Source organism: Papaver somniferum, chromosome 2 (assembly GCF_003573695.1).
Source record: "Papaver somniferum cultivar HN1 chromosome 2, ASM357369v1, whole genome shotgun sequence".
Classification (NCBI taxonomy): domain Eukaryota; kingdom Viridiplantae; phylum Streptophyta; class Magnoliopsida; order Ranunculales; family Papaveraceae; genus Papaver; species Papaver somniferum.
Window position 1 is genome coordinate 56,108,463 of NC_039359.1, and position 13,608 is coordinate 56,122,070.

General features: G+C 36.7%; 3 protein-coding genes across 3 annotated transcripts; 1 reads left to right on the top strand and 2 right to left on the bottom strand.

The window, feature by feature from the left end:
- The first annotated feature begins 1,701 nt into the window (after positions 1-1,701).
- On the top strand, positions 1,702-4,438 carry LOC113353327 (serine decarboxylase 1-like). Its single transcript, XM_026596968.1, has 3 exons — positions 1,702-2,023; positions 2,751-2,985; positions 3,667-4,438. Exons 1-3 carry the CDS (start codon positions 1,747-1,749, stop codon positions 3,695-3,697), a joined length of 543 nt encoding a protein of 180 aa, XP_026452753.1. The 5' UTR covers positions 1,702-1,746; the 3' UTR covers positions 3,698-4,438.
- A 2,148-nt stretch (positions 4,439-6,586) lies between these two features.
- LOC113353328 (GDSL esterase/lipase At4g16230-like) lies at positions 6,587-8,073 on the bottom strand. The gene is made up of 5 exons (XM_026596969.1): positions 7,821-8,073; positions 7,600-7,730; positions 7,279-7,515; positions 6,937-7,192; positions 6,587-6,813 (listed from the first exon to the last, which is right to left on the bottom strand). Exons 1-5 carry the CDS (start codon positions 8,071-8,073, stop codon positions 6,587-6,589), a joined length of 1,104 nt encoding a protein of 367 aa, XP_026452754.1.
- A 4,770-nt stretch (positions 8,074-12,843) lies between these two features.
- LOC113351090 (uncharacterized acetyltransferase At3g50280-like) lies at positions 12,844-13,257 on the bottom strand. The gene has a single exon (XM_026595151.1). The coding sequence runs from the start codon at positions 13,255-13,257 to the stop codon at positions 12,844-12,846; it is 414 nt and encodes a 137-aa protein (XP_026450936.1).
- Between the last annotated feature and the right edge of the window lie 351 nt (positions 13,258-13,608).

Genomic DNA, 13,608 nt, shown 5'->3' on the forward strand with positions numbered 1-13,608 from the left:
GGTGTAATCTTTTTCTTCGTCTTCGGCTTGGGTGTATGAGAACGAATACATTCACTCAATTTCTTCAGGGTTCTTGAATTGACTTCATGTGTGTTTGCAACGTACCCACCTTTTCTTCCATAGTTTGTGGCTCGGTTTCCTTATGTTCGTCATCTGATTTTGTCATCCTTGATCCCCTTGTTTTCTTAACGTCTTCCAACTTCTCGAGTACCTCACCAAGCTTTGCATAGAGAGATCTAGTGAAAACCATAAACCATAGGGATTTACCTTAAAAAATAACCTCACTCGTGATGCCAACTTGATACGTATCGATCTCTATACCTTGGTAGCCATTACTATAAAGGCAAAATTCAGAATAATAATAGACGAGAAACTTAGAAAATAGAACACAAGTAGTAATTCGAAGAAAATATCTTCTCTAGATTATGAACAAGAAAACGATTACAATTCTCTCTTTATTACTCTGACAATCTTCTCTAAACAGTGGATTAATCTTAAACTGTTTGCTAAGCTTGCAGAAGTTTTGTCCCAAGCTTTCTCTAGGTTTTCTCTGCCTAGAATTCTGTGTGTCCTTAGATATCATCTAAAGCCCTCTATTTATAGCCTTCATCGTACTCATCCGACCAAGGACTTCTATTAGGAACCTATTTCCTAAACTAAGAGTATTGACTAAAAAAAACTCTTCCCTAACTAGGAATTCTGCCTAAACAAGGATTCCTGCCTAAAATAAGATTCTTCGTTCAACTTAGCTTGAGGTTAACTAAGTTCCCTAAAGAAGTACGGATACACCTATATCAATATAACTCAGAGAAGTCTTAACAAAATCATAATATATATATATATATATATATATATATATTATATTTAGCTTTGATCCTTGTAAATAAACATGATTGATATGTGTAATACCCCATTAACTAGATATAATTGAAAAACAACTTACGGTCCCTCCCATTTGCTGAATCATGGTAATACAAGGTTAATGCTCAAACACAAAGGAAGCAAGACCAAGGTGAAACTAAAGTTGGGGCATACTAAATCTAAATTAAATGTTACAAGGATAAGAAAGGCATTGATCTTTTTTGATTTTTTTTTTTTCTGAAGCTATGAATGTGAAAATATGAAGAAATAGTTGTCCACCAAAAAAAATATTAAGAAAATGTGTAATTCTTGAGAAAAACTAAACTAGAATTTAAGATAAAAATTTCTTACATAGCAGGCAAGCGAGTACAAGCGGCGCCGCAGACCTTTTTTGTATCTAATCCTGGTAACATTTAATTCTTGAAAGAATTTTTTATTTAGATTTCAAAGATTTCACTCGCCAGTTCTTTTCGCTTCTCTCGACGTTTCATAGTGTCTGTTGGGTCAAATAACATCTCAACAATTTATTGTGTGTCTCTTGGGGTCAAACGGCGCCAGTAGGTCAACCAGACCATTTTCAAAAGTTGTCTTTAACTTTAGTTGCCATGGCCGGTGTTGGGTTTTTAAAACTATCCTACAAAAGAAAAGAAAAAGGTTTTTCAGCAGACTAAAGCCATACCTAATTATCTCGTTGGGACATGGCTTACTTTGACTATTCAACCTAACAGTACGTTATCAAGCCCGACCAGGTTATAACCATCATTCTTCTTCATTGAATCTCTTTTCCTATATATACATGCCTACACTTTCTTCATACTCTTCATTACCCTACACTTTCTTCATACTCTGCATTACGTAGTACTGTTGTTTAATAACTCCGTAGTGATGGCAATTGGAAGTATTGTTGGGGTTGAAAATGGAAAGACTGATTCTGTACCGGAAAGTTTCATTCCAGGAGGTATGGCACCAGAAAATGGAGTAATAAGTAGAGAAAAAACAGGAGAATATTGTGTCCCAAGAAATGTTCACGATGCAACACTTAGTCATGCTATTACAGAGCCTGAAGCTAATAATGAGAGCACTGAAGAAAGAGATGCAGATATGGCTACTGTGCTAGCTAAGTATGAAAACTATCTTCTTGAAAGGGTCAAGCATCAGTTAGGTACGTACATATGCGCTTAAAAATATGGGGTCCTAAAAATATTTAATGTTTTCAAAAGTACAATTATAATGGGTAGGCACATTGCACCAATGCCTAGCTATTAAATGTTCATCGAGTAATAGAACATGCTTCCTGACAAAATGCGAACATTTGATTATTTAAAAAATCCGATATTCCATTGCATCCCCTTGATAGTTCCCACAAGGACGGGTTCCACTTTCCGTGAAAGGGAAGATTTTGGTATGGTTTGGAAGTTGGAACTACGGTCGGTCTATATGAAATCTGATTTTGATATCTCTAATGTAGTTCTTGACTAGATATTTTAAAGAGCTGCCTGAATATAAAAGTCTTTATAAAGATTTCGCTGGATATATTATTTTTTAGAGTTATTTTATTTTTGTGTCACTATAAGTGACCCTTAACACAACATGGCCCTAAAAATGTCTAATGTCATATGTGTGTTCTGGTCAAATGGTCGATAAAAATCCTCAAAGAGCGTTACTACTCCGATTTAGCACTTTGGCTATGAAATTCAATAATTCTTTTTGAAAAGGTGTTCCATTTCCTTGGCCAGAGGCCATCTCAGGGGTTTCTTCGAGTCTTCAAGAGGGGTTTTATAGAGTCTTCAAGAAATTACATAAATGAACGTCAACTTCATTAGTTAGGCGTTATATCTCTAATCTCATCTAAAATTATGTCACATTAATAAAATTTAAAAAGCTTACAGGTTACCCTAAGAATATGGACTTGGATCATGGTACTCCTCTTGCTTGGCTTCAACGTTTCCATCTCAACAATTGTGGTGATCCCTTTACTAAGAGCAACTTTGGTCTCAATTCTCAACAGTTCGAATTGGGTGTGTTAGATTGGTTTGCTCAACTTTGGGAAATCGGTAATCATGAATATTGGGGTTACATTACAAATGGTGGTACAGAAAGCAATCATCATGGTATCTTTATGGGGTGAGTTTTATTGCTAAGTAAAAAAAATTAGGGTTCATGAAGTTGATTATTTCTTAGTTGTATAAAAATAACTTTTTGCACATATGACCATCTGGGAGCTTTATCCTGACGGAGTTTTAGTAAACATGCCTGTAAACAATTAGTAATGAAAATAAACTAAACATGCCTGTAAAGGAGTTTAGTAAACGACTGTTAAAGGAGCTGTTGATGATCTCGACCTGGTTATAGCAACCCTTAAGGCAGCTGCTTTCTCAGAAGATAGATTTTACATTCACTGTGATGGGGCGCTATCCGGGATTATGATGCCATTTATCGAACATGTCAGTTCTCTCTCTCTCTCTCTCTCTCTCTCTCTCTCTCTCTCTCCCTCTCTCTCCCTCCCTCCCTCCCTCCCTCTCATCAACTACGTACATGTCCCCTATGTGTGCGATCCCTAGTGAATCAATAGACATTTGCTAATTAGAACTTGTACAAAGAGTCGGTACGTAAAACATGTCTGTGTAGCTTTCTGAAACAAAGATTTCAGATAGAATACAAAATTAGAGGGGGAAAAGTTTAAAGTTGAAGAGAAAACTAGAGAAGTGTTTCTAATTTAAAATCACTTCAGCATCTCTTTTTACCTAAATTTCTTTTACTAACCAATCTTCCTTGCTTAACAAAGTTGTTTGTGGCATTGAGCAGGCTCCAAAAATCTCATTTAAGAAGCCAATAGGGAGTGTTAGTATTTCTGGCCACAAGTTTATTGGTTGTCCAACACCCTGCAGTGTTCAGATAACAAGGTTGGATCATATCAATGCCATGTCAAGGTATGTTGAGTGCATTGCCTCCAGGGATGCCACGATCTCGGGAAGACGCAATGGTCATGCCCCAGTCTTCCTGTGGTACGCCCTTAACAGTAAAGGTTATGGAGGGCTTCAGAAAGAAGTCCAAACATGCGTCAGGAAGGCCCAGTATCTGAAAAACCGTTTACGTTCTGAAGGGATAAGTGTGATGCTTAATGAGCTCAGTATAACTGTTGTATTTGAAAGGCCAAAAGATGAAGAGTTCGTTCGTCATTGGCAACTTGCTTGTCAGGGAAACATTGCTCATGTTGTGGTTCTGCCGAGTGTCACTATCAAGATACTTGATGAGTTCTTGAATGATCTGATTATGAAACGCTCGATGTGGCAGCTCCAGGATGGAAAGGTTCAACCTACTTGTATCGCCGTAGATATTGGAAAGGAAAGTTGTGCTTGTCCTCAGCATAAAGGAAGCTCTGCTACAACCTAAAGATGATAACTGTGCGATATTTGACGTCCGTAGCTGATAACTGGGCTAACTGTTTATGGTTTTTATCTACGATCCAGTTCAGGTACTCTCACATTTACAGAGAAGGAAATGGCGTAGCTGATTTACTTGCAAAACGGGACGCTTCTTCAAGTTCTCAATGGTGGATAGAGCCACCATCTTTCATTCGTCCAAATTTGGGTAATGATAGGTCGAACCTGTCTACTTATAGATTTCGATAATTGTAACATGGTTTCTCGGTTTTTGTTTCTTCTTTTCCTTTCTTTTTGAGGTTTTGGCTTAGTCTCCTTCTTCTTTTTTGTTGCCTTTTAATAAAAATAATCTCCTCGTGAGCGTTGCCAAAAAAAAGAAAAAAAATTTATTTGACGTCCGTAAAACAATTCACAAAATTGGTTAAAATGAGTAAAACCAATAATTCCTGGGTGAAAAGGACACTTAGATTTTGATACTGTTTAAATGGACAAAAATGTAAAAATAGTCAGGATGTTAACAGTTTCATCCCGCCAATTTTCAAATACTTTTTCTTATTTTTTAATTTACACAGGATGCATCCAGTTTCATCTTCACTATTTTTTAAGTTTAAGTCACGATGAATCTATTTCACTCATAATAATTTTTACTCGTCCATTTGAACCATGTTTTAAAAATATTTGGGCAAATGATCCATTTTAGGAAAACAATTAGGGACACAGTAAGAATATGGGAAGAACGATTTTTTTTTTTTGCCGGGGTTCATTTTATAATATGGAAAGGTGACACGGTAAGAAAATGGGAAGAAAACCTCTACAGGATCTCTCTTGTATCCCAACGCCTACAGGATCTCTTCTACAGTAGTCTACCATGCTAGGTTCCTGTGTGGTTGATGTTGAGGGCATATCTTTGAATCTAGGGATCACATATATACACGGCTTCATGACGCCTAAAATAGCTGTGTTTTCTCAACTCCTCCCTTCTTCCCTTACTAGATTTTGCTTCTTTATACCCTTCGGAAGATGGTATTTTGGTGTGGACCGGAACAAATAATTAAGTCGGGAGAATATATTATTGTGAAATCTTCTTATGATCTTCAGCTTGCGCATCAAGTAGGGATTCTTGCCTCTTGGCCTCATAGGTATGCTTTATTCCATTAGCAATGTTTGTTGAAAAGGCTTCCACGTTAGATAACTTGAGAAACAGAGGTTCAACTCTTATTAGCACCAACGGTACTAATATTCATAACGTGTGCAAGTACTGTAATAAGTCTACTGAAACCTCCGATCATATCTTTATCGAGTGTTCTTCGGCACTGGAAATATAGGATTACCTCTTTGTTTTTGCAGGTATACCTTGAACATTTCAGGGATCTCTCAAGGATCTGATCTTAAGTTGGAGCTATGAGATTTTGGAGCGCGTCCTGATGAGTACAAGCAATTCTTGAAGAGCTTATATCTGTACAGCTAGGAGATTATTTCAAGAGACGAATTTCAGAATTTGACTGGTTTTACGTGTACAGGGAATGAAGGTATATGTAGAACAACAAAGAGTACTGAGAATAGTCCAGATAAACACCAAGACTGCGAAAAGGATGAAATGGCAAAACGTTAAGGCTTAGAGGCTTCAAAATAAAAGGGAGACTTATTGAGGAACCCCATTCTCTATATCGCCTTTTAGAATGTAAGGATGAGAATCCAAGTTATAGGCAATCGACAAGAAAGAATAATCAGACATAGTATTTATGAAGAACAGATGCGGAGTACTTAATTTAGATATGGTATTTATGAAGAACAAATATATAAATGAGAAGATGAGAGAGTCGAAGGCGACATTTTATCAAATACTATTAAGGGTGCAGAGCAATTTGTATGGTTGAATGGATATAACACGATCAAGGTAGGAATCCATATACGTACAGAGGATCACGTATCCTATATCTCGGGCGCATTATGCGGTTATTCCGGTAAGTCTGGGCTGGTTATGATGGATTCATTCAGGAAGAATGCAATTCATGTATTGCCAATTATATTAACTCGATTGCATTATAAACAATGTTGTCAACTACTCCAGTTTCTTCCATCAACTCCAGTTTCGAGCAGAAGAACACAATGAGTTCGAGTACTCAAGACGATGCGTCTACTTCTGATCCAAATCCTTTAACTGAGCTAAATACAGAAAAATTATGAAATTGTCATTTTTTATCTTCAATTTCCATGTCTTGGATGCAATTCAATTTTTATGTCCACTGTATACAAATGGTCTATGGAAAATACATAAATGTCCATGCTAGCTGTTGGTTACACATTTAAACGTTTGACATAATGCCAAGATCACAAAATATCTAATTAGCCTGCAATAGTTGTCGAATATTCATCGGGTATATGTCGTTAGGACCTCCCTCGAATACTCTCTTGGCGATGATGACATTAGTAGCATCAGTCGGATGGAATGAATCCCAAAATACATACTTAGATCGGTTCGGACAAACTACAGATGGTGGAAGACATGGAACCAAACCCCCAAACCTACCAGAAAGTCTACAACATGCACTATTGGAATTCTCGAAACCTGCATTCACAAACATATATATTGGTCCATCAGTTCGCTAAAGTTGGAGTTTTCAAGAGAGAAAATGTATTGGTAGTCAGAATTTCTGAAAAGAGTTGTACGATGTAACATTAGTGTGCTAACCGTAAGATTGATAATTCCGAATGATGTCAGAAACAATGTGGTAAATATCTGCATATAAGAGCTTAGATTGTGGTAGATCTGAATTCAAATCCATTATCAGAGTCTTCAACTTTTTGTTGAATAATATTGCTAATTGATTCGGTAAATCAACACATGAATTTCTGGCCAATGGGTTCTTATCCCGTTGGTCAGGAATGCAACCAATTGGTCCTACATTTACAACGATAATCCTCCTAGCACCCATATCATACAGTCTCTACAAATTAAAGCAAAATCAATAATGAAACTTAACATAAAAAAGTATGAAACTGATTTGAAATTGAATAAATGATTTCTTCTTACTCTTAATTGCACATTGAATCTTCCAATCATTTGATTTACAAACGTCTCTGGGCTAATCAAGATTGCAGTTGTATGACTTAACAAGTAGTTATTAATGAAATCATTAGAACCAGTTGTGAAAGAGAATAAAGCGTTCCCGAAATGTTCCGAAGCCGCAGAAGAACCCATTCTTGAGATTATGTATTGCCTTGTTTTAGCGAAGTTATCTATCTGTGCGTCATTGTTGATACGTCCAACCTGAATTCAAGATACAGTCACTATAATCCATAAATAATTTTTGAACAAATTCATGATCAAGCATAGAAAAAGAATCAAGCTTACGTAATTTCTGCCTGTTCCTCTAAGAATTCCACTAGCTGCGGATGCGTAATTAACTCCATCAAGGACAACATCTCCAACTGTAGTTGGTGCCAAGTATGCCGGAGTAAAAGTTCTCCAGCCCAATTCTAGACCTGAACAGAGTGTACTCAAAACAGCAAAAATGAGAAAACAGAGAACATATATTGAAAATCAGCACTGCTAATTTAAGTAGTTGCAGTTACCTATATTGTCAACGACCGTTCTTCCATTACAAAACCTTCCAGTAGGATTACGTCCGGGAGGGAAATCAAGTCCATTTGGTAAGTAATTTGACTTGGAAAAAGTTGCAATGTAGTTATTGTTACCAACATCAACCAAAGAATCTCCAAAAACATAATTAGAAGAAAATCTTTCTAGAGCTGAACAAGACTTGAGCAACAATGAGGTAAAAAATAAAACTTCAAGAAGAACATGAACATTTGTGTAAACACCCATGATTCAAGCACTTTTCGTGTCAACTGAAAATCAAAAGAACATTGGTATTAATAGACTTTGAGAATGCAATTTTTGTTAGAGGTTTGAATTAATTTAACGGGTTTGAAACTCTGGAGATAACATTTAAAACACAAAGTCAATGGTGTTGGACCACATTATAGGCTGGAAATACTCAATACAAGGTTTGTTTTGGTTGGGAAGCAACAAAGGCATATGCTTTGTGCACACTAGTGACGTTTGTGTGGACTAGGATGAAAAAAAAAATCCATTCTGTAGGGGCAAATATAAATATAAGGTCAGCTGCTTCGCGGCTCAACAACCCAACTAATTATCGCACTTATGCTATAGCCATTAACCTCGCGTTATAGGTCCCACTTTTTCAATAAAGGGCTCTATTCGTTATGGATTTTCAGATAATAACCAGCTTCTAACTGTGATCCATTCTCTTTTCGAAACTAGGTACGAGGCACTACGATCACCACCCAACTCACCACTGCATCTTTCCTCTACATTTAATCAATTTTACCACTACCCGTTTCCGTATATCATGCAATAGTTTTTGGCTGTATTCATCCAACGAGTTTCAGTATTCAGTTCGTTAATTATATTTTGAGTTTTGGGTTTAGAATCAATAATCCAAATCAAAAAATAAATATATCATCCAAATCAACAATTTGTACCCTCATATATGTCACATAAAACAAAACAAAACCCCATTACAGTTGGGTGGTTCTAAAATTGGTTAGTGTAGACATTGCTCCAAGTGATACCTTGAAAGGTATTTTCAGTTTCATATTGTTCTCACATCAAAAATATTTTCCTTGAGAGCAGTTTTTTCCCAGCAAAGTACGTTGACACTTGACAATTAATTAGCTAGCGCACGAGTATAGTACGTCGATCGTGAGTTATTTAACACCAATTGTATATTTAGAGTGTGTTTGCTTTCTGCTAACTTGGAATCTGGATCTAACTCGAATCCTGACTCGGTTCGAGTCAGATGTCAGATCGTTTGTTTTTAATTTTGAGTGCGATCTGACTCGTGATCTGAATCAGGACTAATTCCTGATTTAGACCCGTTTGAGTCATTACAAAACAAGTAGCTTCTAAGGACGGCTGTTTTGAAAAAACCGTCCCTAAAGAAGGATATTTGGGAATGGCCTGACCGTCCCTAATAGTCATAAAATATTTAAATCAAGGCTAAAATATGTCCGTCCCAAAAAGAAAACATGGCCAAATAGTATTAGTGACGGTGGAACAGGGGACGGTACATAAACCGTCCCTAATACCTCTTGGGACGGTTTTTTGTCCTCTTGGGACGTTTTTTGGCCGTCCCAAGAGGCGTTCTGTTTTGTAGTGAGTCAGGTAACAAAATACATTTGATTCATAGGAACAAACCACTGACTCATATTTTTGAGTCAGATGATATATTGAGCAAGATTCAAATGCGTCAGGTGAGTCGGGTGCAGTGAAGTCAATCTCGACCATCTCGGCCGAGATAACGGCGATATTCTCGGTACCGTTCTTGGAGCGAGACGAAATTGCAATCTCGCCGAGACGATATTCTACCGGTAATATCGGCCGCAATCAGTTGACTCGGGATGATTCGGACGAAATTCCGCCGATATAGTTAGGTCTGGTTTATATAAAAAATCTAAAAATGGAAGAGCTTCTGCTTGTTTCATCTGATTGATTTCAAACAAGTGTTTCTTTGATTCATCCACAGCATAATAAGTAAACGAAACGATAATCAAAACTGAATAAAAACTGATTAAACTCTCAACAGTTTGATAATCACCAGCACAAGTAAAATCAAAATCTTTGTAAAGAATGAATCATTGTTCAAGAATACAAAGATAAAATTTGAAGAAATTGGTCGAATGAATAGGCTGTGGCGGATATGCCATTGCAGGAGGAAAAAAGAAAAAGAAGGAAGAAGAAGATATCAAACAGATGCGGCTAAAACTAGGGATTCATTTGGGAATGGTTTTGAGTGTTTTTGACCAAAAAAAGAATATATCCCTTCTGAATGTCGATATTTTACTTAAATGCTATATTAATTACAAGATGTATATCTATATATGTGAAGAGGAAATGGAGGTGTAAATTAGGGTATAAACTGTACAAAATATTGTATGTGTATAAAATTTGGAACTAAGAATTCTAAAAGTTCCTCCGATATTTGGAACCCAGATTTCCCCGATATGAAATTGTACCAGTGTATCGATCCTTGACCGAGACAAACTGAAATCCGATATTGACTATATTGGTGAGGAGAAAACAAACGCACACTTTGTTATGATAACGTAGTACGTAGATGAGATGACTTATCGTTAGAAACCAATTATCAAATAGCTAACAATGGATAATGCTCTCTTATCTGAATACAAGTGGTCGGCACAAGTACATTTCAGAACTTAACAGTAGAAAGAAACAGATGAATGCATCGAATCCATCCATCTAGATCTGTTCGGTGATAATTATTAGGCATATTTTTACTTTAGGTCACATAAAAGTGACCAGAATTGCGTTTGGGTCACCATGAAATTTTAATTAGAGTTTCGATCATCATACCGTTGTTGACCGTCTTGACCGTTAATGAAATAACTTCTATATTAATTAATTTTCATTTATGAAACGCTGTTAGTTAATATTGAGCACACGAGTCGCACGTGAGACTAAAACAATCCAGCGGTCAAGAATAAATAGAATCTAACAGTCTAGATTATTTTTCAGTTACCAGACCTTTGGACCCAACCTCGAAACCCCGTAAACACCAAATTAAGCCATTTTTCAGGCAATAATTTCACACCTGCAGACGGTTTCAAAGCTCACAATTTGGGCAAAATCAACAGATCTCCATATGGATAAAATGAAGAACAAAGGCATGCTAGAAACCGAAATAACTTACATTTATAAACCAATTTATGCACATCTGCAACTTACATTCGTACAAGCATACAAGTGAATTTCTCTATTTTTATTGCAAGGGTGTGTCATATATGCAATGAGAGTGTGAAGATGACGCAAGTTACCAACCAACAAATTATGTTCACTACGGCCAATTATGCTGACTTACTACACTCTCCCGCATCTTTCAATTAATAGCAAGTGAACCAATTGAAAATATGCCAATAACTCTCTCACCTATAACTCCTTGTGTGGCAATCTCAACATCCACCTCCTCAGATGATTTTTCCACCTTTAATCAAATATGTGCATGACAAAAGCATAAATTGAAGGAACCCGAAGTCATAATAAATTGGAATCAAGTTCAGCTAATTTAATTATAAAAGGAAAGAGAACCTCAACAATGAAAACAACCCCAAATTTTGATCAACCCTAGAACAAACATTAAAATTACATGAACAAAGCAAAATTTTGACTGCTAAATCTTTTAAGGCTCAATTTCATGCTAATACATCCACCACAAACCATCCAAAACACAAATTATAAGTTTCTACAGTCAAAACCCAAAAATTTATGAATCAAAAAGTCCAAATTATACTGATAAACTCTAATTTCTATAAAATATGCATGTTGTAAAACGAAGATAATTTGTAGTAGGTTTCATGCACTAACCGTTTTTGACGAACCATAGTTTCTCGATTTAACCTTCAACTTCAGCTGTGATGGAGAATAAAACCATCGTGTAGTTTCTTCAATTTCCCTTCTTCTTCTTCCACTATGGCTAACCAAAACAACCATAAATCCAAATAAAACTAAGGACGATTCAATTGTGGATCATCTCTCTCACCATTTCTTTCTCGCGTCTGCAACTTTGCTGTTTCAGTTGGGATAAGACAACGACTTTAATTAAATGGTGGTGGAAAAACTAGATCTATTTACTTCCTTAGACACATAATACCAAATCTTTAAGAAATCCCAACCATACACCAATTTAACGGAAAGTACTATGGCAGGGTTAGTAAATAATTCGAAGTTTAATAGATATTTGGTCATTTTAGAATTTAACAAACTTTCCTAACAGTCAAGACGGTTAAAATGGTCTCGTGACCCAAACTGTAATTAAAATTTCATGATGACCCGAACCCAACTCTGATCAAAATCAAAATATCCCTATTTATTATTACAAACCTAATGTCAAATAGCTTAACAGCAGTCATCTAGTACAGTTTGATGGGAATTTATTATTACAAACAAATACTAAAAATATATATACATACGCATCGAGTTTAGGAAATTATTAAACAGCCAACTGACAACGCCTTCTTCTTCGTCACCAATACATGTCTCCGGCATGGCCAAAATATCTGGAGTTTTTAGTCATTATCAAGCTGTGATTTGGGCACAAGCAACAAAATAGTAGCCTGATTGTCAAACGAGAGAAAAGAGAATAAACAGTACAGAAGACCAAATTAATTATGGGGATGAGTTGTTCCCTAGCGCCTCTTGGTTTTGCCATAGTATAAATTTGTTGTTGCCAGTTATTTTGTCAAAAGGACGGGGTAAGTCAGAAAAACCAAGTTATACCACCTTATGTTACGCTTCCTTTCTAAATAATATAACCTGGGTACCAATGACGGGAACTATGACATGGACAAGAAGGATGCTATGCAACACGGATAAGGAGACGCAACAATTTTTGGAAAAGATAGGACATGGATACATTGATCAGACGTCAATATTTTATGATTTAAATTGTCGAGCATACCTAGTTTTTCATAATAAAATAGAAAAAAAACAAAACGAAAAAAATGAAATTACCTTACCATGTCTTTATTTTACTTTTCTCCGTAGTGCTGGTCATGATCACATGATCATCTCATGATGTGTTGAGGTTGCACCCATGAATTCGTCGTCAGATTCAAGCGCAGACATGGCTTTTGGTGAAAGAAAAATCTCGAGATCCACGCTCCCTCCACCAGCCTTACCTGGATTCGTCCAAACGTTCCCACTGAATTTATAAGGCCAGCCAATAAGAACTGCCAAGGGCTTACCCCAACCAAAATCACATCCATAAGGGTTGAATCTTGGGGACCCTCCTACAAGCATACTGCTATTATCATAATTGGATCCAAGGTTAATTATCTTTGATTCCTTTTTCCAATCATTTAGCCAACTCCGAATGTTTTCATCTGTGCGATCAGCTATAACTGCATGCAGACCCAACGCGGTCGATCCAAGGTTTTGACGAAGTAGTTCCCCTGCCTTGGTTTTAACCATCTCTACGGTGATGTAACAACCAAAGTGATTCTCAGATAGTGGAGGCTTCAATCTGTCTCGATCATTGACATAGATTGGGCTGAGATGTGAAAGATTTTCTCCACAAGAGGAGGTGGTGGATATCTGCTGATAAACTCGTCAGAGTGAGAGAAAGGGAGGTTGATGATAGAATCACCATCATGTCCAACATTATCTACCTCCTTTTGGTGTTCCTTCAAAAACCAGCGGTCAAGGATAGGCGGTTGGGATATGAACTCGCCAGCATTTTCTTTGGCTCTACAAATTTCCGCCCAAGCATTAAAAAGAATGCAGGAGCGGTGTAAGGCCTATGGCCCATAAATGTCCTGTCCA

Bases quoted from the DNA above. Each gene is read 5' to 3' on its own strand.
- LOC113353327 (XM_026596968.1), top strand. From the start codon at position 1,747: ATGGCAATTGGAAGTATTGTTGGGGTTGAAAATGGAAAGACTGATTCT. The intron at 2,024-2,750 runs GTACGTACATAT...AAAAGCTTACAG, and splicing joins AAGGGTCAAGCATCAGTTAG to GTTACCCTAAGAATATGGAC. The intron at 2,986-3,666 runs GTGAGTTTTATT...GGCATTGAGCAG, and splicing joins CATCATGGTATCTTTATGGG to GCTCCAAAAATCTCATTTAA.
- LOC113353328 (XM_026596969.1), bottom strand. From the start codon at position 8,073: ATGGGTGTTTACACAAATGTTCATGTTCTTCTTGAAGTTTTATTTTTT. The intron at 7,731-7,820 runs GTAACTGCAACT...CACTCTGTTCAG, and splicing joins AACGGTCGTTGACAATATAG to GTCTAGAATTGGGCTGGAGA. The intron at 7,193-7,278 runs GTAAGAAGAAAT...TTTAATTTGTAG, and splicing joins GATTCAATGTGCAATTAAGA to AGACTGTATGATATGGGTGC.
- LOC113351090 (XM_026595151.1), bottom strand. From the start codon at position 13,257: ATGGTTAAAACCAAGGCAGGGGAACTACTTCGTCAAAACCTTGGATCG.